This window comes from Numida meleagris, chromosome 4 (genome assembly GCF_002078875.1).
Source record: "Numida meleagris isolate 19003 breed g44 Domestic line chromosome 4, NumMel1.0, whole genome shotgun sequence".
Lineage (NCBI taxonomy): Eukaryota > Metazoa > Chordata > Aves > Galliformes > Numididae > Numida > Numida meleagris.
The window spans coordinates 44,951,190-44,977,086 of record NC_034412.1 but is presented as its reverse complement, the minus strand read 5'-3'; the positions used below and the strand labels follow the sequence as shown (position 1 = coordinate 44,977,086).

The following is a 25,897-nucleotide window of genomic DNA, read 5'->3' as shown; positions in this document are numbered from 1 at the left end:
GGGCGGGCTCTCCCTGATTGGCCGGGCGGAGAAGCGGGAGCGTCGATTGGTCGCTTCTGCCGTCCGTCTCCCGGCCGGCACCTGCTTCCTGAGGCGGCGGCCCGCCCCGCCTCCCGTGATCGTGGCCGTGCTGGCGCTGCCCGGCGTCCAGCTGCAGCTCCGGCCTCCCGCTTCGGCCGGGGGCCGCGGAGGTGGAGAGCAGGATGACTCCGAGCCAGTGGGACTTGCCGGTGGAGCTGTGCTGCCGGCCCATGGCCTTCGTCACCCTCACCGGCCTGGACGTGGTGTACAACGCCGTGCACCGGGCCGTCTGGGACGCCTTCTGCGCCAACCGGAGGGCAGACCGCGTCCCCATCTCCTTCAAAGTACTGCCCGGCGACCACGAGTACCCCAAGTGCCGGACGAAGGTAGCGAGCGGCTGGGGCTGTTGGGAATGCTGAGCACCTGTCCCGTGGAGGCAGGTTGAGGGATCCGGGCTTGTTCGGCACGGAGAGAGAGGGCTCCGGGCCTTACGGTACCTAACGAGAGCCTACAGAAACGCGGGAAGGGTTCTTCATCAGGGAATGCAATGGCAGCACCAGGGGTTTCAAACTACAAGAGGGGAGATTTAGATTGGATGTGAAGAGGACGTTCGTCACTGGCACTGCTGCCTAGAGCACTGGAGGTGTCCGAGGGCAGGATGGATGGGCCCTGGGCAGCATGAGCTGGTGGAGCACCCAGCCCGTGGCAGAGGTTGGGGCTGGGGGGGCTTCTAGGTCCCTTCCATCCCAAACCATTCTACAGTTCTGCAGTTCTGTGCTTAACTTTTTTTGCCAAGTCTACCTGGTACCTGTTGTTGTTCTTTGTTTGATGCTATCTCAGCACTGGGCCCTGATGCTGGGGAGTGAGGTGTGCCTTACTTGTTAGGAAGAAGCAGCTTGAGAAGAAGGGCCTTAAAGGAAAGATGACAAACGTAGCCTTGAATGCCAAGAACGTGCTGCCAGTTCCTCTTCTTCCCCTATACCAAAAGGGATTGTGAGTAGATTTAGCTGTTCTAATAACCTCAATATTTTCAGAGAACCTCCTATGAGTGGTATATTCCAAAAGGGATCCTAAAGACGGGTTGGATGAACAAACACCTTAATTTAGTTCCTGCACTTGTGGTGGTGTTCTATGAACTGGACTGGGATGAGCCGCAATGGAAGGAAAAGCAGTCGGAATGTGCCACTCGGGTTGAAATTGTCAGGTAGTGTTCTATCTCCTTTGTAAGATGCTACAAGCTATTGATGAAGTGTAAATTGTGGAGTCTTTTCTGTGTCATAAAACACTTAATATGCATCTAAGAAGATCATATATTTAAGGGGCTCTTGAGTTTTGCTTTTCAATGTGCAACTGAAAGGAAAGGTACTTTTTTTGTATGACTTACTTGGAAAAGTAAATAAAAACAGCTTCTGAGGTGTTGTTTGCTAAACTCAATGCAGTTATTATTTCCTATGTTAACGAAGAAGTGAGCACCATGTTCTGTAGATGATGTGACGTATTGTGTTCAGTTTGATTTCTTATGTAGTATGCGTTCATTGCTTTCATCTAGACTGAATGGAACTTGTATCTGATTATTCACAAATACGAAATGAAGCCTTAATGTGCCATGTTATTTTTATTCCAGGCAAAGTTTGCAAGGAAGAAATACAAAAGTTGCTGTGGTTTTGATTCAGAAAAAAACGCCGTTACCTCCAGGTACTAGAAAGCTTTGTATGTAGGTGTGATGATCTCATTTTTCAGAAAGCCTGAATGAGCTGAATGCAGCTTGTTGCATTAACTGCAGTTTGTAATGTCATTTACATACACAAAATGCATTGAGGCTGCAGGGAGGTGGTGCTAAGTGCAGCTGACTAAATATGTGAAACCTTCATCCTTAATTACTTACTCTCAGATCTGGTCTATCTCTTGATGTTATGTATCAAAAATGGTTCATTAGTATAATGCCCATGACAATGTGTTTTCAAAGTAAGTTGTATTTTAAAGCTTACTTGAGATCAAGAAAAACTAAAAGCACTGAGAACTGAGGGTATTTGCAGAAGCCTCCAGTTGAACTCTTTATTAACTAATAAAACTTTGAAGTGAAAGAAAAGACAGCATGTGATTTTCATGCATGCATTCTCAGCTAGTATTGGGAAGTGCTTTTGTGCTTGGTGTGTTGTTGAGTATTCTTGGAGTCCTATTTTTGAGTAGAGTTAAGCAAAATGCACATACCTATTAATAGAGAAATTCCTGAGTCTTCTTTCCAACCATCTGTGATGCTTGCTATGTTTTCCCTCTCTGAGCAAGAACTTTTTTGGAAGTGGTAAATTCTTCAGGAGTCACATCTTGAATGAACCTTTCCTACACCAACTTTGGATGTGGCGGGGAAGTCATTCTGTTTCTCAGATGGCTGTTACTCTTCTCTGGATTTAAAGTAACGCAAATGTTCTTTACATAGGAATGAAGAAGCCTTTTAATGGCAAGATCCAAAATAGGGCATGTTGAGGAGAAACATGTGAGTCAGAGTGGGGCTGTGAAATTTGATGCGTTTTAACCTTATGTTTTTCTAGAACCACTGTTTCAGCTCTAGGTGCCTACTTTACAGTGTCAGGCAAGCCGTTATTTTGAGATAGAGGATATTCAATTCTGAGACAAATCAGAAACTTAAGGAAAGGAGTAGTCGTACTTACACCTTGTTGCTAGTAAACCACTCCTAGAAGTTTTTTGTAATGTGGTCCACTGGATGAAGCATGTAATATTCAGAAAGAACTAGGAAGGAATTTGGCCTTTATTCAGTTTGTTAGGTTTTCCTGTACCTTGCGCTGATAAAGGTTTTAGAGGTCACTTGACATTGCAGCTCCGCATAATGCTTACCTGTGATTTTCTTGCCTTCACTAGGGGAAGATGTTATTGCATCAGAGAGGGCAGCAGCTTTATGTAATGCTTGTGACCTTTCTGGAAAATCCCTCTTTGTGCTTCCACACACCGATCATCTTGTTGGCTATATTATAAGGTAAGTGACTGTAAATTGCTGTTTTGCTCTGTGTGCCAATGGAGATGATGGGAGTTGATAGGTTGAGGTGATGGCTGTCTGGCATGCCCACTGTAGGCCAGCAGTGAATCTTTCATCTGTACTGGAGTTCTTCCCATTATTCTGCAACCTGATGAATCCCACAGATCTCCCCCTTTCTAAGTGAGGTTGAATTATGATGTCAGAGATGTTGCTCTGTGGGCTTCCTAAGAAACATCGTTAAGTATCCCAAGATGTTCCTCTCTTCATGTCAGATAAAGGCAAATTAGACTTTTCTACCTCTATCGTGGCTTTGTCAATGCTGATTCTAAGTATTTTTTTTTCCCCACAAATGTTTTGTTAGGTGTAACTCTACTAGCAAGTACTTGCACTTTTTTTCCTCTCCGCCTCCTGGCAGTCTAGGTATCTATTTCTATTTACTAAGTAGTATTTCTCTGGGTGCAAGTACTGTCTTTGTCATTTTTTACATTCAGCGTGCTTCTTGTTTTAACATATGCAGAGTGTATAGCTTCACATAAATTATCAAGGCTTTTTGAAAAACAGAACAGAAAGGAGGAGAGAGTCTAAAAAGACAAGCTCAAACCAAGGCAATTCATAACTGTCTCCAGCTTTGTGAAGACAGGGCCGTATCATTAAGGATTAACAGCTCTTTATACATGTTATATACTCAACCTTTTTTAATTCACGTACAGAATTTCTGATACTAGTTGTCTTGACATTTTAAATTGATGTTTCGTAGTAGTAAAATATACTTCTTTTTGAAAAAACTCCCAAATTCCTTAAGGGCTGGTTTGTCTTCTACAGCTGCAATATAGTGCTAACATAAGTATGTTAGGCACTTTTAATTTATCATGCTTTCCTTTTTTGTCTGCACTCGTAGTTAACAGTTGTTGTTCAGTGCTCCATTCCTCTGTTTTTATCCCTATCCTCTCTGTTGTATGGCAAATAGAACATGCATTTCTCTCCAGTTCTCTCATCTTCTCTTGCTGTGGTTGATTTTACTCTTTGTCTTGATCAAGTAGCATATACTTTTTAGATCATCTTCCACCTTGCACTGTATTCAGTGCTCTGGGCCTTTTTGTCTCTCTTCTTCCCCTGTGACTTGTCATTAGGCTCTTTATCTTGCGGACACAAGTTTGACCATCGCTTTTATAATCCAGGCAGCTGTTATTGATTGGATAGAATGAGGAAACTTAGTCTGTGCCTTCATAATCTTATATGTTACGACCTTTTGCTTTCCATTCCTCCCTTCCCAGTCTTGCCCAGACAAAAAAAAAAGTTTTGACCTGTTAAGACTTATCCCAGGAGCCTCTGCAAGGTTCACTTGCTTTGACTGAGGGTTCTCCATTTTCAGTTGCCTTGCGAAATCCTTACAGCTTATTGTTGGACTTTCTCACCTCAAATATTAGAGGTTGCTGTACTAGAAATCAGTACATGAGGCTTTCAAAGGTACATACTTTATTTTCTGCTACCTCTCCATGAGGTTTTGTGTGAAGAGTTTTCATCTGCATGCACTTACTGTGTGTGGTAACTTAGAGAAGATTTTAGTAATATTTCAAGCTATTTTTGCCAACCTTAACATAAGCATGATTTAAAGTAACTTATTCTGAAGTTACTCAGATTCCTTGTATGTGAGAGAAACTTAATGAAACTTATGGACAACTTTGCAGGTTGGAAAACGCATTCTATGAGCATGCACAGACTTACTATTATACAGAAATACGAAGAGTCAAATCTCATAAGGAATTCTTGAACAAAACCACTCACCAGGTAATGTTACTCCATTTTTGCAGTATTATGCAAGTTGAATTGCATGTTGAAACAGGAAAATAAGAGCTGTCAGTTGCTTAAACATTTTTATTCCACTCCTTGCCCCCAAACAACTTAGAGTCCTTCTGTATTGGTGCAGAAAGTTAATTAGCTTTTATTTTCTGCAAGATTAACTTTGATATTGATTGATTTTGCTCCAGTTCTTATCTTCTTCACATCTGAAGGGAAGAACCATAGCCCAAAACTGAAGTTCTTTGATTTCTTAAAAACAATTATCTGTATGATTTAACCAATTTGAATGTAGTATCTTAACAGGCTGTGGGAAGTTCTACCATTTCCAGCTTCAAACTTGAACTTGATTTGACTTCTAGCTTTTGCTTTTTAATTTAAGTATTTACTTAAATACACTTCTGTTGTGGTTGCCAGCCTCAATCTCTCTCAACTTTGGAAGCTGGGGTCTAACAGGCACGCTCGGAACCAACATGCAGAAATTCTTTGGTGTTAGAAAGCTTCTCCCCTGTTCCAGGGTGAGAAGCTTAGAGTAGATTCAGTCTGTTGGAAGACTGTTCACCTCTGTGTCATGGTGGCACAGAGAACTAGGAAATAATTGCACAGTCAGTCTTTGAAGTCACTGCTCTGTTCTGTAAACCTCTGAAACTATCAACAATATCTGCTTTGTAATTAAGAGACATGTTCGGATGATTGTGAGTGACGTATACTGGTTGTGTTTTGCAGCTTCTATTTGTTAGACACCAGTTCAAAATAGCATTCTTCAGTGAGCTGAAACAGGATACGCAAAATGCTCTCAAGTAAGACTTGTGTAATCTTCCCCCATCCTCTCGACCTCAAATTAATGCTAAGCTATAGACTGATAAATATTTTCTCAAATGCAAAATTAGTTAAATATTTAAGTAAGGGATGTGTTCTTAATTAGAAGGACACTCCAATTAGATAGTTTTCTAATATAAATAATCATGTTCTTGAATTGTATTATTTTCTTAATTAACTCTAAGTATTTATACCTAGAAATTACAGGACTGCATATAATCTTGTACATGAATTAAGGGCTCATGAAACAAACATGCTGGAAATCAAGACCATGGCAGGATTTATAAACTACAAGGTAACAAGTGTTCTTCTTATGTTTGACAGCCTGTACTTAAAATAACTAAATAATTTAAAGATGAATAAACTAATTAATATGTAAACCTTTAAGTGTTCTGTTTTGTGGGGTTTTTTTGTTTAAGGAGGTAGTTTAGAAACAACCATCAATGGGATACAAGTTACACTCGAACTTGCAAAGACTAAATTCCACACAAAAAGATCTTTAGCTGAAGATAAGGAGCATCTGGAAGATTTACAGTTAATTTAAGATGCAGTCATCTTGAAGACTAAACACCTTTAACTCTGTGCAGGGGGAATGAAAATGAGAGTTACTTGTTTCTTGAGTATTTTAGTTATAAACTTAAAGCATGGTAGTTTAGATACTCCTTGTTTGGAGGAGGAAGACAACCCTTTAAAGTAAACCTTTAAGAATCAGATCATACTTCCATCCCATTCTAGGATGGGGAACATCCCAACAACATGGGGATGTTAGGTGAGGCAATACTACTGTGCTACTTAAAATGATCCTGGGGTTGGACTCCATCAAATTCCATGATCCTTCTTGAAGTGATTGCAGCCTTCGAAGTTAATGTTCTTTCTAGTGGTGCCACAGCTCCATCCTGAATTGGCTGAATTTTCTTTCACTGATTATTTAAGGGAGAAGGGAACAAAAATAACATTAGGTGTAATGGAGATCCACATGGCTTCAGGTTTCATTTTACATCTATTTTTCTTCCTCTATTTCCTATGCTATTTGAACTCTTCAGAAGTATGTTAAGTTAGTATAGTTTGTGTTCTTTTTGATTTTTTCTAGATCTGTCGCCTCTGTTTTCAACATAATACTCCACTGGATGCAATTGCTCAGTTTAGGAAACATATAGACTTATGCAAGAAAAAAATAGGAAGTGCTGAACTGGCTTTTGAGCATGCTGCCTGGATGTCTAAACAGTATGTTTTTGCTTAGTAATGCTTGTTTTACCTCCTGTATGTAACTTTCTGAAGCTCACTGTTTTGTCTGGATAAGATAAATTCTGAACTCCTTATGTAAGAAAGAGAGGTGCACTTTTTCATAAAAGCTGTGTGCTGTGATTTTTGTTTTGGATTGATTATCATAATCTTTTTGCAGGGAAAGAACAGGTTATGACAGAAATGCAGCTTTAGAACTTAAATGCCAAAGTTGGGAGAAGCATTGTCTTTAAGAGTAACCAAAACTTTTAGCTGAAATGCCCCTTCTGGTTCCTATTGCTGTTCTGTACCTAAACTTAATTACGAAAAAAAATCTTTTTATAGGTTTCAGGCTTTTGGTGACTTGTTTGATGAAGCGATTAAGCTGGGCTTGACAGCAATTCAAACTCAGAATCCAGGTTTCTACTATCAGCAAGCTGCCTACTATGCTCAGGAGCGGAAACAACTAGCAAGTATGCTTTGTAACCATGATGTAAGTTGGGAGGGAAAAAATTCCTTTGCAGGTAGTCAGGTAGTGAATTAACTAATGTTATATTCTCAAATTGTAGCAGAATAATCTGTAGTACATGTTTACAAAAAAAACCAACAACTTTGTTTCTTCCTGGTGTTTATCTGCTTTCTGATGCTTACTAGCAATTACTTGTAACATGTTATACTGGAGAGATTAGTCATGAACAAATGAATTAGTCTTAATCTTACTACAAATTATTTTAACATATTTCCAAAATAGTTAAAATACCTTTGGTATTTAAAACCTTACTGTTTTATTTTTCCAGTATATTTTTGTATGCTTACATTGTAGTATTCTTATACAAGTGGCCTGCCAGGTTGTAAGTTTTAAAGCAGACTCCTTTTGTGTGCCTGCGTACTGAAACATCAAATCATGTTTAATGCTTTAAAATAAAATATAAAGCCATTTTTATGACCATATTTGCTTAATTTACAGTCCTCTGTGGTATATCCCAACCCGGATCCCTTGGAAACACAGACTGGAGTGCTTGACTTCTATGGGCAAAGACCATGGCGGCAGGGAACGTTAAGTACGTTGTGGTGTCTTGTATTTGTTGAGTTCAGGCTAACACTTTGACTCACTGACCCTACCGACTAACTTACTGCACATAATCCCTTCTCCACAGAGCAAGATGTAGGGCCGAGAACTCACTGGTTATGTTAGTTGGTGATATGACATTGAATGTCACACCAGATGTCAATTGGAAGCTCAGGAAATATTTGATCTCTCAAACAGATATAAAAAGGAATGTCAGGCTTATGTAGAGTCAGGCGTTCAGCAAAACTGCCCGGGTCATACTGGAGCTCTGCTGCTGTTTTGTTTCTATTGCTGCCTAAGCTACCTGTAATCAGAGTGCTGCAGTGAATGCATTCCTAGGAAGAGACATTGAAGAACTGGATACAGCAAAAGTAACAGTGTTCCTGAATACAACTGCTATAAATATCATTCCATCTGTTCTTGTCAACTGTAGATTTGTTTTCTGGAAAATCTTATTTGTTTTTTTTTTTAAATGGTTTGAGAGGATGTCATGATTAGGTTTTCCTTGAAGAAGGGAATTTGTGTTTTTCCTGCTAAGGGGGAAGTTTTATCTGGAATTCAAACTTATATTCATACATATTTATGTATGTATATATATACCCAAACATACAGATCTAAGATGCTTATGGTTGACTAATTTCTTAGCTGCCTTTCCTTTCTCCCTGTCTGTATTGTCTTCTACTCTTTATTCCTCTATGTCTTTGGGGCATTGTAACTTTTTCACTGTCCTCTTCTAAAGATTTTTCATGTCAAGTAAGTACTTGAGTGACCTGTTCTAACTTCAAGTGTTACTGTTTAAAAATGTTAAAATCTACTGCCAAGGTTAAATAGTTTAAGATGAAGAGAAACTTTACCTGCAAAGGTGTTTCTGATTCTCCATTCAGTCAAGGGTGTGCAGTCTTTTGAAATATTAGCTTGAATTCTTTCTTGAGATAATATAGGAAAGAAGCTATACACTTAACATTATGTGTTAAATATTATTAAAAACAGTCTAAAGACTTGGTCATCTTACTGTGTTTTCCTGTTTTTTTTTTTGATTAACATCATGTCACTTCTTTTGAACAAAAAGCAAAATGTTTCTTCCAGAACTTGCCTTCTAGAACAACAAAGATGAGTTCTTAAGTCCTTAGTGTTGTATCCATCTCCTAGGAAACAGAATGTTTAAGGATTTGAGTGTGTTTGTGCTGGATCTTGTGTTAGATATATCTCACCACAAAAGTAGTTCCCTTTGGGCTCGAACAAAACTCCAGTGTCATGGATTTTTCACTGTCTTATGCAGGCTTTGATCTTTCTGATCCTGAAAAGGAGAAGATGGGGATTTTATCCCTCCAGCTGAAAGAGAGAAATGTCCTTCACTCAGTAAGTCTTATTCTTTTAAAAAAAAAAAAGTCTTTTCTGACATAACTCTAACACTGCATATATAACAATACCAATTTTATCTGTTAGGAGCTAATAATTACCCTGTTGAGTAATGCTGTTGCGCAGTTCAAGAAATACAAATGTCCAAGAATGAAAAGTCATTTGAGTGAGTATAAGTAATCAGATCCATCTCTTAAATTCACTTTGCAAAGGCTTTTGGCATTAATCTGATACATCTTTCTTGTTCATTTCTTTTTTTAAACAGTGGTTCAAATGGGTGAAGAATATTACTTTGCTAAAGATTACGCCAAAGCTTTGAAGTGAGTACCTTCCCTGATTGCTTCTTTTACATGTTACTTTTCTCCCTGAGATGTCATGTCTTACTGATGTGGCATAATGTTGGAAGCTTATCTGAGATGCTGTGAGTACCTGGGTTTAATCAAAGCATGAGCTTTGAAGTGTATCAACTCAATTTCTACTGAACAAAGCAGAGCAGATGTGGTAAGTCAGTTGCTAGAATAGGACAGCTTCCAATGTAAATCGTGGGTGGAAATTACATTCTTGTCCAGGTCTTTATTGCTTTACTTCTAGCTTACTGATGGAGTTCTGTCTCACTCCCCCAGGAATGATTTCTGAATTGAATTGATACAGAGTAGACTTTGAAATTACAGAATGAAAAAAAAAAATTGAAAAAACATAGCTGGACTTAATTTTTGTTTTATATAACAAGAGAATTAGCAGAAGGATTTCCTTCTGTTGGTGTCATTTTTTTTATATTAATGACTGCAGAGCTGGGAAAGCTTAGCACTGAGGTGTACAGCTACTGTTTTTTCCGAAGGTGTCTTGTTTAGTTCCTTAACTTTGTGGTTTTAAGGGGAAACAGAGTCAAGATCAGATTAAGTTGGAGTTCCTCAGTGCTTCTTCAATTACGTTTTGAAGATCACATGTTTTAAAGGGAGTATGTTTGAGCTAGAAGAAATGCTTAGTGTTCTTACTAGCTAATTGGAAGCTACAAAAAGGAGAAAATAGGGTAGGATAAACAGATCAATTTGTATCAAGCCAGTTTTTTGTATGAACAAGGATGAGTTTTAAACGAGCACTTCTTTGTGGTTTGGTGGGTAGAAACTGTTTTTAAATACAATCACTTCTCTGCATTGTGAGAATTGCTTAGTGTTAAAGCCGTAGTAAGATGTACAGGTTTGCCTGATTAAAGATTTAAGCATATGTTGGCTATAGATCCTTGAAACCTTTGAAGGGAGCAGGGCATAAAAGGAAGAATAAACATCTCAGCATGAGGAATGTTAAGATTCCTCAGTTTGGGAAGGGGCTTTTCTATGTCTTTGGTTTGTTTTCCTGGAAGCTTGCAGCGTACCCAACACTGAAGCGTGTTTCTAATACAATGCTGGACCATGATTTTTTTCTGTTCAGTTGTTTTATTTCTTCTTGGTGTAAAGAGGGATGAGTCTTCCCATTTTCTTGTGGAAATTATTCTAGCCTGAAATAGAAAATACACTGAATGTATTTACAGTAATTTCATGCTTACTGGAATATATGCTTCCATAAACAAGTAGTTGACTTGGATTTAATCTAGTGTTTGTTTTAGTAAAGGTAATGTTTGTGCTCACATTAACAAATAAGTGTCATAAAATACTGGAGTGTATAACTTGTTTTTCTCTCAATTTTGATACTTTGCAGGCTGTTAGACTATGTTATGTGTGAATATCGCAGTGAAGGATGGTGGACTCTTCTCACTTCCATACTGACAACAGCTCTCAAGTGTTCATATCTGATGGCCCAGATAAAGGATTATATAACGTACTCTTTAGAACTATTGGGTAGAGGTACTGTCTTAAGAAATCTACTCAGTTTGCCTGTGTAGAAAAATTAAAGTACCTATGTGTGGAAGTCTGACAAATCACTGTCAGATACGGTGCTTACATTACTTAGTATTGGACTGCAAAAGTGTGTGTGTGTATAGATAGATAGAAGCCTGTACTGATTTCTGATCTACTTGTATGCAGAAAACTGCTTGTCTATTATAGCGGCCTTCCAGTACATAAAGGGGGCCTACAGGAAAGATGGGGAAGTACTCATTTTCAGGGAATGTAGTGATAGGGCAGGAGGCAAAGGTTTTAAACTAATAGAGGCTAGACTGAGATTAGATACTTGAAGGAAATTCTTTACTCAGAGGGTGGTGAGGCACTGGAACAGGCTGCCCAGAGTAGCTGTGGCTGCCCCATCCCTGGTGGTGTTCAAGGCCGGGTTGGATGGGGCCCTGGGCAGCCTGATCTAGAGGGTGGTAACCCTGCTCACAGCATGATGTTAGAACTAGATATTGCAACTTGTCTTTAAGGTCCCTTCCAAACAATTCAGTGAAATCAAATAGACCACATTAGAATATCTGAGGCACAGGGCTTTGCTTCGGACTGGAAGTTGTACTGCTAATATTGTTATTAATAACAGAAAATCCCTGAGTTTTGGGGATGAGGATATGAAATTTAATATAGCTAAAAGGAAAAATATGTTTTCTACTAAGCAACAAAGGTAGGGCTTTTTTTCCCTAGACTTCAAAATCACAAATATGCTCATCAAATCTTTTACTGGAACTCTGCTGATAAAATATGCATATAGTATCTGTGTGGGAACTGCTGAGTCATGGCATGAACCACTGGTTGAGTACCTGGCGACAAGACCTGGTCAACCCTGGGAGCACAGGTGAAGGCAATTCACCTGTGTGACCGGAAGGGATGGAGCCTGGCTCCATACTTCTTAAGCCTCATTTAAGGGCTGACTGCAACGGAGGAAGGATCTCCAGAAAGGGATCTCTGAAGTTTCTTCAGTGAGCCTAAATCCTCAGAGACCGGTGAACATTTCTCTTAGTTCTTTTGTAACGTCTCTCCATCACACTGGTCCTTCTGCTGTTACACTATCTTTTAATGAAGGAGTGTGACTTGTGGTAACTACGAGGTAGCTGGTTTCTATAATAGCTGCTACTTGACATTGCAGAGTTAACCCTTGCAGGCCCTAATTTGCTAACTAATACCAATTTTAGGTTAGGTGTGGTAGAAATGGTTTCTCATCTTCTGTTAGCTGGGCGCGCTATCCTGCTTTATACTAAGGAATAATCATTAAAACAAAACTACCTTTATTTGTTTTTCAGGAGTATATCACTTATTTTTTATTGGTCTATTTTTTTCTTCCTGTCACCACCTTGAGCTGTTGTTTCTAAACTTATCCAAGTTTCTGTTTGCATTTTTCAGACTTGTTTGTTCTGTTTCATCTGTTTTTAAATGACACTAACAAGATGCTGTAGATGTTCTTACTGGGGGAAAATTCCAAGAAAAATTATCAAATGCTGGTCTAACCAAACAATATTTTACTTCATTCTAATGAAAATAAGAGGAAACACTTGAAATGGAGGAACTTATGAAAATTGAAGTACTTTGTGGATGCAGGTTAAAGCTGGGGGCAGGATTTATTTTTCAGAGTTTATTTTTTCTAAAATTCAAGCAAAAAGTTTATTTTTAAATTTTAAAATCAATAGTAAAATAGCATGTTTCTGTGTTGTAATCCTTGGTTTTGTTCTGTTTGCTAGCATCTACTCTTAAAGATGATCAGAAATCTCGAATAGAGAAAAATCTGATAAAAGTTCTAATGGTAAGTGGCAAGTCTCCTATTACCCTTTCACATCTTCTTAAGAAGGAGTCAGTGTTTGGTAACCTATTTTTTTTTGTTTATAACCTTCTGTCTGGATACAGAATGAGAGCCCTGATCCTGAACCTGATTGTGATGCTGCTGCTGTGAAAGCATCACAAAAATTGTGGTCTGATCGTGTTTCTTTGGCAGGCAGTAATGTTTTTACAATAGAAGTCCAAGATTTCATACCGTTTGGTAAGTAATAAGTCTTCCAGCAAATTTACAGAAAGTAAAAATGTGAATCTAGTTGTATCTTTGAAATAACTGATTAGGAGAAAATATACGCTGTATACTAAAGTCAGCAAAAATGTAACCCTTGTCAGCACTACTGTTCTTCTAAATAATGAAGAAACAATGGGAGGACCAGTGATCTCTTATTCTCAATGTAGACTACTTGAATTGATTTGAGCTTCATGCATGACGAGGGGGAAAAAGTCCTCTTGGTTTCCAACTGTGGCCATCTGTGCCTTTATACGTGATAGAAGTAGTAAACTTTTGGTTTTTGACAGACTTCTATTTCAAAGCACACAAGAGTAGAACTCTAAGGAAAGAGCAGAATGTGTTCAAAGTACTACTTTCTGGGGGAAGCGTGCATGAGAGAGCATTACCTGCAGAAGTGTAGTTACGTGCCCAGGTTTTATTTTTCTGCTTAATATCTGCTTCTCTTCCCCTCTGCTGAGGTTTCAACCAAGTGCTGAAAAGTAGTTTTCTGTGACAGAGCCAGTCGCCGCATCTGCCTCACATCTTCATAAACACAGAAAAATCCTTCTCTATAACTGTTAGGGGAAAAAGTGCTTCTGGAACTTAGTGGTGTAGTTTAACAACTTTTTTCTTGTATTCTAGTGCAATGCAAAGCAAAATTCCTTGCTCCAAGTTTTCATGTTGATGTCCCTGTGCAGTTTGATATTTACTTAAGAGCTGATTGTCCTCATCCTATCAGGTTTTCTAAGCTCTGCATCAGTTTCAATAACCAGGTAATCATATTTTATTTCTTAGTGACAGAAGCTTACAGTAAGAGTAGAATACTATCTATTAGCCTTGTCAGACAAAAAAAAAAATCAGAAGTGCCTTTCTAAAACCTATGTTAAAAGTTCAGTTGGAAAGATGCCTTTTTGTTTTGCGTTACCTATCATTTTTGACTGCTATACTGACATTATGTTAACATCCCAAATCCGGTTTGATTAGTTATAGTATCTCTTTTCTTCTATGAAACTGTTAAGATATTAAAGTTCCAGAAGGATAATTTTTATTTCTCCTGACGTTTTTGCATAAAGTTATATTAGTGAATACAATGGATTTTTTTCACAAGAAATTGCATTGTGATGTACCTGCTAAGTCTAGCTTCAGTAGTGTGAAAGACATTAAGAACCATTATAGCTTTATTCACTAACACAGAGTGTTAACATCTGCTATGTTATCATTTTTCTCTACGAATGTCTCAAGTCAGTAACTACCAATGGTATTCCCTATGCTTCCCCTGTAGGATTACAACCAATACTGTGTGGTAGAAGAAGCCTATCAAAAAAGCGATATTCTAGAACAGTCATCACAAGGAACAATGTGCTTAGTCCCTGGTAAAACAAGGAAGTTCATGTTCAAATTTGTTGCAAAAACTGAAGATGTAGGAAAGAAGATTGAGGTTTGTCAATATTTGTTTTACACCTTTCATACTGATGTTTATGAAGAACTCAAAACTTCAAAGCTATCTCTAATCTCGCTCCAGTTACAACTGATGCTGCAGTTCCAAATGATTTATCTTATTTATTGAAACCAAATATCAAAAGCAAATGTAAAATTTTTTTGAAAATACCAAAACAAATAGAAAAACTTAAGTATTATTTCAAAATGTGCAATACGTTGTTCTTGCTTTTTTTTAAGAAGAATGTGTGTGTATATATATTCTCACAGCTACAGGAGAGTAGAAAACTGGAAAATACTACATTGCACATACTTGAGCCTGGATCCTTTTTCCATTGCAGTTCTTACTAAATAAAAATTTTGTGGTGGTGAGATACTGTGGCTTCAGTCCGCAAAGCCAGCGGAAGCATTTTGGTGATATACAGGTCCAATAAATATGCTTATGTTGAAAATCTACGTTCTTACAGTGAGTGATCTGAAGTCACTGACGTTAACTGCATGTGTTCAAATTTTTATCTATCAGATCACCTCTGTGGATTTGATCTTGGGTAGTGAATCTGGCCGATGTGTGATTCTGAATTGGCGTGGAGGAGGTGGAGATGCTGCTTCATCTCAAGAGGCACTGCAGGCAGCACGTTCCTTCAGGCGAAGACCTAAGCTTCCAGATAATGAAGTTCATTGGGACAGTTTGGCTATTCAAGCAAGCACTATGTAAGTAAAAACTTGACAATTTATCATTAAGAGTCTTCTGTGAAGTTCTTATCACTCTGTCTAAAAGAAGGTCATGGACTTGTTGGGACTTCTTTAGTGTGAAGTTCTTGATCTATCTTTGAACTGGAATAAGATGGATACTATCTTAATCCTTTATGACTCTGAGCTTCCAGATAGCTAGAGGTACAGATGATCCTTGTTCTGATCTCTGGACATGCCAAATATGCTTTAGTTCTTCCCCTCACCTAACTCCGTTAGGCAGACTTTCTTTGATGTTTATGTGCAAACCAGGAGCCATCATACTCGCAAAAAATACAAGCACAAAGAATCTTTTGTTGGAAAATAATCGTTAATAAACAAGTTAACACGAACTAGACCTATTCAAAAGAATTTAATCAGATTGCTGTTGGTGGGGGCACTTCCTTTATTTCCTGGCAGAAAACCTGAACTGTGTATGTTTTCTAGTGGCCTTTCAGTCTATTTCCAAAGCTGTTACCATCATGCTGCTTCTCAGGAATACTGTCTCCTGGTTGAATAGCCCAGTAGTTGTCAGAACTCTCTGAACAATAGGCTGTTTTAATCTCTTTTAAACTAGGCTTAAACTCATTACTTAAGAAATATACAATAACTGAGTCTTTTCTCTTAAAGGATTATTTCAAGAGTGCCAAACATTTCTGTTCAACTTCGTCATGAACCTCCTGCCCTAACTAATGAAATGTACTGTTTGATTGTGACTATCCAGTCACATGAGGAGACCGTGGCCAAAGATGTTAAGCTTACTGCAGGTTTAAAGCCAGGTATTTGGGTTGTTTTCTTTAATCCAGAAATATCTTAATAGATTCCTTAGTTTTGATGCAATTAGGAGAGCTATAGTAAATGGCTCTCCTGCAGTAATTAAGAGCCAAGCCAAGGTGAAAGTTGGGAATGATGAGATAATAGTGAAAAGAAAAAGTTAAGTCTCATTCAGTTATGGTTATCTCAGCCTCTGCTTGTCAATAGTGTTGCATTCTCAAAAGAGGGGTTTTAAAAGTGTGCAAGAGAGCGTGGAAGCTTTAGTATTCTTTCCTAACCTCTTATTTAATTTGCTCAATATCTAAACTTTTATTTTCCCATGAGATCTTTCATTTATTTATTTCTCTTACAGAGGGGTAAACATAAGACTCACCTTGATAAACGTGTTCTAAGAATAGCTCTATGTGGGTTTTCTTCCCCCACTACCCTCCACCCCCCCCCCCAAGCCAAAGTCTGGGGAGCAGTGAAGACAATATTCCTTTGAGAGGGAAACTATACAAATATTTAATGTTCCAGTTAGCTATTACTGGCAGTTTTCAAGATGTGAAGACTAAATGTGTATTATCAGTATGCCTATTTGTAGCTGTTATCCTAAAAGGCAAAGATATTTTCTTAAGCTACTAGCATATAGGATGCAGTGCGTGCTGTGTGCTCTGACATAGAACCATGTTCCCTTTGAAGTCAGTGGAGCGTTCTTTAAACTTAGTTGATGTTTGGGCTTGGTTCCTAAAGGAGTGGGTAACAGTCTTTTGTTTTTTTTCCCCCTTCCCTCTCCCCCTTGATCTTGAATCCTAACACTTGATACTCAAGGTCATTATGAGCTTGCTATTCTTACAGTAAAAAACAATTGGAATTTGACACTTAATTTATAGTGATGATAATATATTTTCCACAGTTGAAACTTTCTGGCAAGATGTGACTTATTTTGCTTTGAAATTTATCCATTGTGATTTCAGTAATGTTATTATTTTAGTCAACTGCTGACTGAAGAATAGTGTCATTTAACATCTACGCATTTTTTCCCACCTGTTTTCAACACAGGTATGGAAGAACAATTTTAAAAGGATTTAAAACTATTAGGTTGTACTTCTGAAAATGTAAGAATTACAGAACTGTGAAACTTAAATTTTTACTTGACATGAAATACAGAGAAAAGCTTGGGTCATGTAGTCATGTTGTGTTTTGTGTATGGTAGGGAATATATGGATAGGATTTCTTGTTGGTTTTTTTCTGGCCTAAATAGATAAAATGGGAAAAGCTGCAGTATGTGAATCCCTACATATAAAAAAAACTTAAGGTGCTGTCAGATCCCTTCAGTCATTACTTTGGAAAGCTTCTCTCAACCAAATGACAGTGTTAATTCCTAGTGTGTTGCTTTCTGAGCTGAATGTCTTGCTCTTAATTATTGCTTATATGCTTCAATGATTGTAAGCCTGTGGATACATATGGGTATGTAAGCCTATCTTTAATCCTAGGGCAAGATGCCAACTTGACTCAGAAAACTCAAGTGACTCTTCGAGGAACCGACACATGTGATGACTCCTTTCCTGCATTGCTTCCTGATATCCCTGTAGGAGACTTGCAACCGGGGGAAAAGGTGAAAGCTTACAACCTTATTTCTATATCACAGTTAAGAAAACGGGGTCAAAGAACAAGACTTTCATAGTGTATTTAGTTTCTGCTCTCGGAGCTGGTAAATGAATACTCATGGCATAGTTTGTATTATTTTTATTTGTAGTTTGGTATTCCTTCAGCTAGATCACCTTTTTCCTGATTTAGGAATAGGGCATATTCTGGTATTGATGATACAGCTGAGAGAGGACATAAAATAAGGAGGCTAATCTCAGCTAGTAAATTTAATTAACGTTTACTAGGTAATGGATAATAATCAGCGTCTGTGATTAACTTGGATAGAGAGTCAAATATGCAGATGCTGTACCAAATAGAGATTGTGGTTAGTTATTCAGAAGTTGGGTATATCATATTTTATGGCAATTGTTCTTTTCTGCCACTGTTAAATAGCAGATGATCAATAGCAAAGCAACTGGAGCTGTGTTATTGTTACTTATACCGTGATTAACATCATGCAGTTTAAGAGATTGTTAATGATAAAATATCCATTCTGCTATTGCTCTTTTGGTCCAGGTAAGGTGATTATCTAAAATTTTGAACAGTTCTAGGCCTAACTAATGTATTTTAGGTATAGCGTGGTTAATATTTCCTTTATTTTGCAGCTGGAAAAGCCAATATACATTCGTTGTGGAACAGTTGGTGCAAGGATGTTTCTTGTCTATGTTTCTTACTTAATCAACACTACTGTTGAAGGGAAAGAAATCCTCTGCAAATGCCACCGGGTAGGGTATAAAGATGCTCCAGTTGCTGAAGATTCAGTCTTTAGATTGAGAATATTTCTTGCATTTTATCCATGTTAACTCCAAGACACTTAAAAGCATTTAGTAGATTGTGGTGGGGGGAGGGGGAAGGCAAAATCATCAGGATGGGAATCTAATTTAGGGTGAGCAGCTTTGTAATACAATCAGAAGAAACTTTTGATATTTATTCCTTTTAAAAATGAAAACCATAAAAAAACAAACATGGGTGTATTCCACCCTGGAAGAACTCAATTAAAATTATAATGACTAATGTAGAATTGTATTAGTGTTAGAATTAGAACTACCTTTGACATCAGTTGCCAGGTCTGAAACTGAATATAACTTTTTCCCTCTCTTCTTCTCGCTCCTTTTGTTACCTATACAGGATGAAACTGTAACTATAGAAACAGTATTTCCTTTTGACGTTGCTGTCAAATTTGTCTCCACAAAGGTATGTGTTCTGAAAAGTTGTTGGTATTATGGAATTGTGCCACTTTCAGTAGTCACGCCCTGTTTAGTGAGAAATAGCCAGGTCTTGTTTATCTTGACAGCTGGAGCACTTGGACAGAGTTTTTGCAGATATACCATTTTTACTGATGACAGACATCCTGAGTGCCTCTCCTTGGCCCCTCACTATTGTAACCAGCCAGCTACAGCTGTCAGCTTCCATGACCTCAGTAGATCAGCTGGAATCTTATGTGGAAAATGGTAAGTTTTCTTAAGTTGTTTTCTATCATGAGGGTATTTTATTTATGTAAGTTGAAAGTAAGTATGGGTGACTTTTAAAAAGGATTTGCTTATCAAACTCTAGAAGCAGGCTGCTTAACACTTTCTTCACTTACCGGAACACAATTTATAGGGCTTTATTAAGGTTCAGAATGTAGTTCCACTTCACTAGATTGACTAAATAAATTTGATAGGTGGTATGATAATTCTAAATATAACAGATAAAAGGGAAAGTACCTGCGAGTACTTCCAATAAACAACATATATACATTTGAAAAGATAGGCAATATTTCCATTGTTCGTGAACATTGTATACTTAGATTGTTTACAATTTATCACTTCAGACTTAAGTTTTACATGTCTATGGTTTCACATTTGATGAAACTGAAAAGTGTAAAGCTAGACAGTAGGCTAAAAAGAACAGTTAGAAGTAAAAATATTTTTAATTGTGTGTTAACTTGTAAGCCAAATAAATGAAGTACTTACAGTAGAGGTAATTCAAAGTCCTTCAACAAAATGTCTTCAAATTTGCTGAGTTAATAAATAGAAAATGTGTATTTTATTTGAATTTTGAATGCAATTAAGGCAGCCGGGATGGCTGCCTAACTTTAGGGTAGCTGCCTACCTATGTATTCAAGAGCTTGCAAGACTAGTTCTAGAAATCAATGGTTTCCCAGGTCCTTTAGTCATCTGAGTATGATATTTTGCCTTTAGCTCTGGTACCTTGAGCTTCATGTCTTCCAGTTGTTGCTCCTAAAGAGCTAACAGCCAGAAGATACAAACCATTTCAAATTCTAGCTATCCAGCTGCTTATGTGTTTTTTTGTAATATTTTTTTCCCTTGTAAGACTTAAAGATCACTTAAATTACTACTTTGAATGACCGAGCCATTATTTCCATAGTACTATTCTTTAAAAATCAATTCTATTGCAAAAGTGGTGCTTTCTTATTTTAGAACATGCAAATGTCTTGGAATCTTCTGTGGAAGAGAAGTATAGAGTTTGATTTGTTGCGTGCCAAAAAACTTGTAAAACGAACTCTAAATTGGCAATGACTTGTTCTGTATCTACATGGAAAATCCTCACTGTGCAGTTCAGAAAGTAAGCTGTCAGATATATCCCACCCTTTTATGTGTTGGGAGTTGTTTGCAGTCTTTACTGAATTCATGTATGATGTAGGTATAGTTTGCAAAGCAATTTAAGACCTTTCTGTCTGAACACTTGTGTGTCAATAATATTGACTGTTTAGACTTAATGGTGTCTGAAGTACTGATTGTGCTTTGATTTTAAACAAAATCTTGCTGATAGTTGTTTTACAGACAGGTGAGAGTGCCAGTGAGTGCTTTTGCCTGCGATGTCCTCCAGTTACTAATAGTGGTGGAGTAGCAACTGGATGTTATATCATTTCCTGGAAGAGGTAGGCAGCTCTTGGCCTGGATGGGGAGAGGCAATCAGCTGGTTTGGTTTTGAAATTATGGTGTTTTTTGACTTTTTTTGCATTAGGTCTTCCTGTAACAAAGACTGCCTAGACTTTGGATCTTAATAACAACCTGGTTAGGCTCTGGAGCAAATACCTATTTTACTTATTTTTAAAAAAAGAAAAAGCTATGTGGTTACGGCTTTAACATTCCACAAAGCTTTCTTCTTTGTAAGATCTTAGGTCAATTACAAAGCCTTCTGCTCTATTTTCACTAACCATGAAATGTTTCACCTGAAGCCAAGTCAAAGTGGTAGTTTGCAGATAGTAAAATGAACAAACTTTTAAAATGGTAAAACTAAATATTTTCCCACCCTAGACTCTGGGTTTGCATTCGCTCTGTTTTCAAAGATAAATGCTCAGGTATATCTGTCTTCTAGTTGTTTTTTTTAATATAGAGCAGTTTAGTGTTCTTACTTGCCTATTGCATTTTATCTCGATGTAATAGCACTTATGTTCACTTCAAACAATAAATATAAGGGGATTTTTTCCCACCACTGAAATTACTGTAATTTTAGTTTAGTCATGTATAAGTGGTGTTCTTTTGGCATACTCACTTAATACTTCATGTTGCATAACCCTCAATGTGTTCTGTTTGATTTCTGCAGAAGTTCACCTGTGGAAAGTGTCCCTGTTGTTAGTACAATCATCACTCTGCCACATGTGATTGTAGAGAGCATTCCCCTCCATGTTAAAGCAGGTAATGTTAATTTGGCAACATGCGTGTTTTGCCTAAATTTTTTAAATCTTCCCAGGTAAACAACTATTAAACTTTGCAGCATCAAATTTTGTACCTTGCATTTGCTGTAGCAAAAGACAGGAAATTAGTGATGGATTCTGTGGAGCTAGTGAAAGAAATAGCCTTATTTGATGAGCTGCGTTGCCCCTCTTCTCGCTTCTCAGCTCCAAGAAAGAATTGGAAGATAGGTGTGTGAACGTACACTCTCAAAATCTTGTATTGCGCGGCAGCACAGAGGCCACATTACCTCTACTGACACAACCTTCCCAGTAGGGTTTCTCGAGATGCCTATGGCAAGAATTGTTCCATCCACCCACGCCCTGGCCGCTTCCCAGGAAAGAAGCAGCCTGGAGAACTGGAGCTGCTTGTGGGCAGGTGAACAGTTTCTCTTTTGGCACTTGACCCGCACGAGAGCAGAGCAGTAGTGCAGAGCGCATTGCACACACGCAATTCCTGTGATTTCTTCAGTTCATTTTTACTTGTACTGAGATTCTTCTATCGTCCTTTCCTGATGTATTTTGAACATCACAGTATCTAATAGTTTTGGCAAGCTGAAGATACTCAGCAGCAAGGTGACTTATAAGTTAGCATTCCTGCATAGTATGAACAGTCAGGAGGCTTTGTAATTAAGTATTTAGTAAGTGGAGAACTTTAAAAAATATATTTTCTGTTCCTTAATCCTTTTTTTCTTGAAAATCTCCTGAGAAATGCTGTAAATGCCTAGTTACTTTATCTCTTTTTAAACTTTTCACTGCTCTCTGGGCTTGCTTTCTTATATACACAACTTTTAAATGTACTTTTTAACTTGAGATTACTTTCTTTCTAAAGATCTGCCATCATTTGGTCGAGTCCGAGAATCCCTCCCTGTCAGATATCACCTGCAAAATAAGACCAATTTAGTCCAGGATGTGGAGGTGTCAATGGAACCCAGCGATGCCTTCATGTTCTCTGGCCTTAAGCAGGTATGAAAGTGTCACGTTTCCTAATCTTTTTGGTTTCACCAAAAAAATTAGATCAATTGAATATAACATATTGACTATATTGAAAAATATATTGATTAGACTTGTGCTGATGTTCAGTGATGACAAACTCATTTTGCAAATGTTGTTTAGTAAATTGTCTGGAAGGACACATGCAAGAAGACTCCTTTATAAGAAAGGTCAATTGGAAGCCTCGTTAGGAGCTATGCGTCATGTTTGTAGGTAACGTGGTGTTTCAGTGTAAGTTGTTAGTTTTAACCAGAGGAGGAAAGTAGTTGTGTAGTTTACTTTTTCCAACTCAGAAGTTAAGAATAATATAAATAAAGCATAAATAGTAAATTGCTGTTTGCCACAGAACTTACTTGTTTGTGGCTTTTTCTCCTTTCTAAGATCCGATTAAGAATCCTTCCTGGCACGCAGCAGGAAGTATTATACAACTTCTATCCTCTGATGGCTGGATATCAACAGTTACCATCTCTTCATATTAACTTGCTGCGATTCCCAAACTTCACTAATCAGTTGCTCAGAAGATTCATACCTACACACATCTTTGTAAAGGTAAGACTGTGAGAAGTGTTTTGTGTTTAAAGCCTAAAGTCATAGGGGTTGAGCAACCTCTATGACTTGAGGTTCAGAAACACTGCAATATTCTGCACCTCCCTAAATAACTTCCAAAAACATATCCTCTCAGTGAATCACTCTGTCTAGATTTAAGTGTTGCAGATCTGAAGATGGCTCAATCATACAATGACAAATAGATCTTGTGCTTCTAAAATAAAAAAAACAGTGCTTGATTGTTCTCCTGCTGCAGTCTCCAGAATATTATATTCATTTCTTAGTCAGACTCTGAGCAAGCAAGGAACCTGAAGAGTTTGTTTGTGAGTTGAGCTGGACTTGTTCAGGCGTCTATAATCCTGTTTTTCCAGGACACAGGCCTGGCATTCTTTCAGTTTTATTTCAGCCAAAAGAGATAGGCAGAACTTAGTTTTTACATATGCTGTCAATCAGTGGCTTTTCTAGATTGGTTGTTGAGATGTCCTCAAGTCAATGCAAAAGGCTTTTTTTCCTCAAAAGCACAGTGTTCTCACCACTCCTGTTGAATCTTTGAAGGTTCAAAATGCTTTGCTTTTGCTTCAGAGTTGTCAGGGCCTCAAAGCGTTTTGTTGTAAGAATGCATTTTTCCTCCTTTCTTTAAAACTCTTCTCTCTCCGTCTGCTTAAAACTCTTCCAAGAAGCTTTTAGTTTCATTCCTGTTTTATACCTTATCAACTTTTTATACTGCAGTGGTAGTGAAAGCTCTAGTCAGCCAGCCTTGTGTAAAGTTTTTTGAATGTGCATGGAGATGCTCTTGACATTTAACAGGGCAGTTATAGGGAACAAAAAACTGACTAAATACTCACTAGACCAAACTCATTTCAGATGGTTTTCATCCATGTTTGTGCTACTACTGGAAATCATTAGAGATAAGGATAGGCTTAGTGCCACACTTGTGCACCAGAAGCACATGATGTATTGTCGAGTTAGTTTCATAAACTATGCAGAAGGTCAAGGCTGTTAAAACTCTTTATTTTTATTTTCCTAAAGCCTCAGGGTCGTCAAGCAGATGATAACTCAATTGCAGCTGCATAACTTCAAGACTTGCACCTCTGCACTTAAAGAAGATGGGAAGTTGCACAGAAAATGTAATGCTTGCTTTGGAAACATGGCTTTGATCAAACCATAAGAATTATTTGTTCTTAATTACACCTCCTAACAGAACTAATGTTTAAAAAAAAGTCTTTTGTAGACTGTCTTTAAGGAAGAAACATAAGGAAAACTTTATTTAACAGGAACGTTATTTTGAAGTTAACTTTGAATGTCAAACTCTTAAAAGTATTATTTTATAGGCATATTAAATGTCTTGAGTGTTTAAGTGAAGAAATACAAATTTGTTTTACCAAAACCAAAAGACATTTTCATAATTAACAGTAAGTTGAAGTGTTAGGTTTGCACTTACTACAACACTGAATATGATTATCCTTTACAGGAACATGTCTGTGCCACTTGTGTTGAGGGCAAAAAAAGGTTGTGCAGTAGCACAGGAGGCTACAAATGATTAACTTCTGCTGCTGGGATTGAGTGGCTTACTAGTTGTTTAAAAGGGTAAATCTGCAAGGTGCTGCTTCTGGGTGAGCCATACACCTGAATTTGAGTTCAGCAATAGCTGGTCTAATGAACAGAGAGATTCACTCATGGCAGGTGGACTATCCAACCTCAACTTGATGTGTTTTTGGATTATTTTTGCACACACAGCTTCCAGATTGAAGGTGTGTATTGGTAGCCCCTGCTGTGTCAATTAAAAAAAAAGACATCCTACTGTTGTACAGCTGCAGATGAACTGGTGTTTAAAATACAGTAAATCCTGTACATATTTAAAAAAAACAACAAACATTGTGAAAACTTCAGTTGTTTAACTTCCTAAATAATTACATTTTGCTTGGAGAATATCTTATTTATTGTCAAAGTGAAGTTCTAATAAATAGCTTGTTAACAGAGTGCTTCTGAAACCGTTGTTAACTGCATTGTTTTCATAGCTATTGCTTCATAACTTTGTGAGCTGTCTTGTGAGCTGGCACATACATTCCTGGTATTGAAGTCTAAAATAACAGCTCTAATACTCAGCCGAAGGCATTGGAGAAATGTGGAAATTTTCTTTACCAGGGAAAGGACTGTAGGCTCTTTAGCAATCGTGAGAAAATATGTATGAGCATATATAGCTTCTCTGTAGAGTACAGATGCAGCTGTGTTATGAGGTGGTTAAGTAGTAGTATAAAAAAGGAAAAGAAGATGACAGACTAACCATGCTGGGAAGAACGAAAGAAACCTTCCTTATTCATTGCTGAAGTAGCATACAAGAAATAGGTATCTTACCTCATTATTCAAAAGTCAGGAATGGAAAAAGTATTTCATTTCCAAAAGTGTTTTTTCTTTCAATAAACCACTCAGATTACAGTAACTTTGGCACCTATGCTACTGCTTCTTAACAGACATGTTGATGCAAGTGATGCAGGTACAGTGGAGAACCACGGTGCCTTTTTCCCCCACCTTCTGAAGCAGCCTAACAACAAAACAGTAACCTGCATGCTTTTGAGAAAGGGGAGGACATAAGTGCTTTTGTGGTTACAATGATACTAAAGTCTTGAATGAATTACATAAGTAGGTTTTCATTTAAAATTGAGTAATAAAAATAGGCACTGTATAAAGAATTAATACAGAAGTGTGATCTTAGGCCATGGAGGAAAAATTACTATTTACCATAGTTGCAGTTTCTATTTTTCCATTTGTGAAGATATTTTCCTATTTTGTGTGATCTTATTGTAGCTGTGAATGCTACAAAGCAAAGATTCTCATCTTAGTTGTCTGTGAAGTACTAGGCACGCCTTTTATGCTATGTAAATGACTGATGTGAGTGAAAACATGCACAAAGCAGGAACCACCTCGCTAGAACTGC

General features: G+C 37.7%; 1 protein-coding gene across 2 annotated transcripts; it reads left to right on the top strand.

The window, feature by feature from the left end:
- On the top strand, positions 73-24,953 carry TRAPPC11 (trafficking protein particle complex 11). Of its 2 annotated transcripts, XM_021393832.1 has the most exons (29): positions 74-407; positions 1,056-1,225; positions 1,646-1,716; positions 2,899-3,013; positions 4,702-4,801; positions 5,537-5,610; positions 5,828-5,924; positions 6,720-6,853; positions 7,196-7,343; positions 7,818-7,911; positions 9,199-9,278; positions 9,366-9,444; positions 9,544-9,598; positions 10,974-11,119; positions 12,874-12,935; positions 13,037-13,169; positions 13,818-13,948; positions 14,458-14,613; positions 15,136-15,323; positions 15,972-16,120; positions 17,591-17,712; positions 18,350-18,469; positions 18,873-18,938; positions 19,039-19,195; positions 20,520-20,628; positions 21,297-21,388; positions 22,256-22,389; positions 22,798-22,965; positions 23,992-24,953. In XM_021393832.1, the coding sequence occupies exons 1-29, from the start codon at positions 204-206 to the stop codon at positions 24,034-24,036; spliced, it is 3,399 nt and encodes a 1,132-aa protein (XP_021249507.1). In that variant the 5' UTR covers positions 74-203; the 3' UTR covers positions 24,037-24,953. The 2 variants fall into 2 exon arrangements, 1 of the variants encoding a protein (XP_021249507.1); XR_002437813.1 differs by lacking the exons at positions 21,297-21,388; positions 22,256-22,389; positions 22,798-22,965; positions 23,992-24,953 and having other exon boundaries at positions 73-407; positions 19,016-19,195.

Excerpts from the sequence above, each read along its gene's own strand:
- TRAPPC11 (XM_021393832.1), top strand. The coding sequence starts at position 204 with ATGACTCCGAGCCAGTGGGACTTGCCGGTGGAGCTGTGCTGCCGGCCC. Across the intron at positions 3,014-4,701 it reads CTTGTTGGCTATATTATAAG|GTTGGAAAACGCATTCTATG; the intron begins GTAAGTGACTGT and ends ACAACTTTGCAG. Across the intron at positions 13,949-14,457 it reads GCATCAGTTTCAATAACCAG|GATTACAACCAATACTGTGT; the intron begins GTAATCATATTT and ends CTTCCCCTGTAG.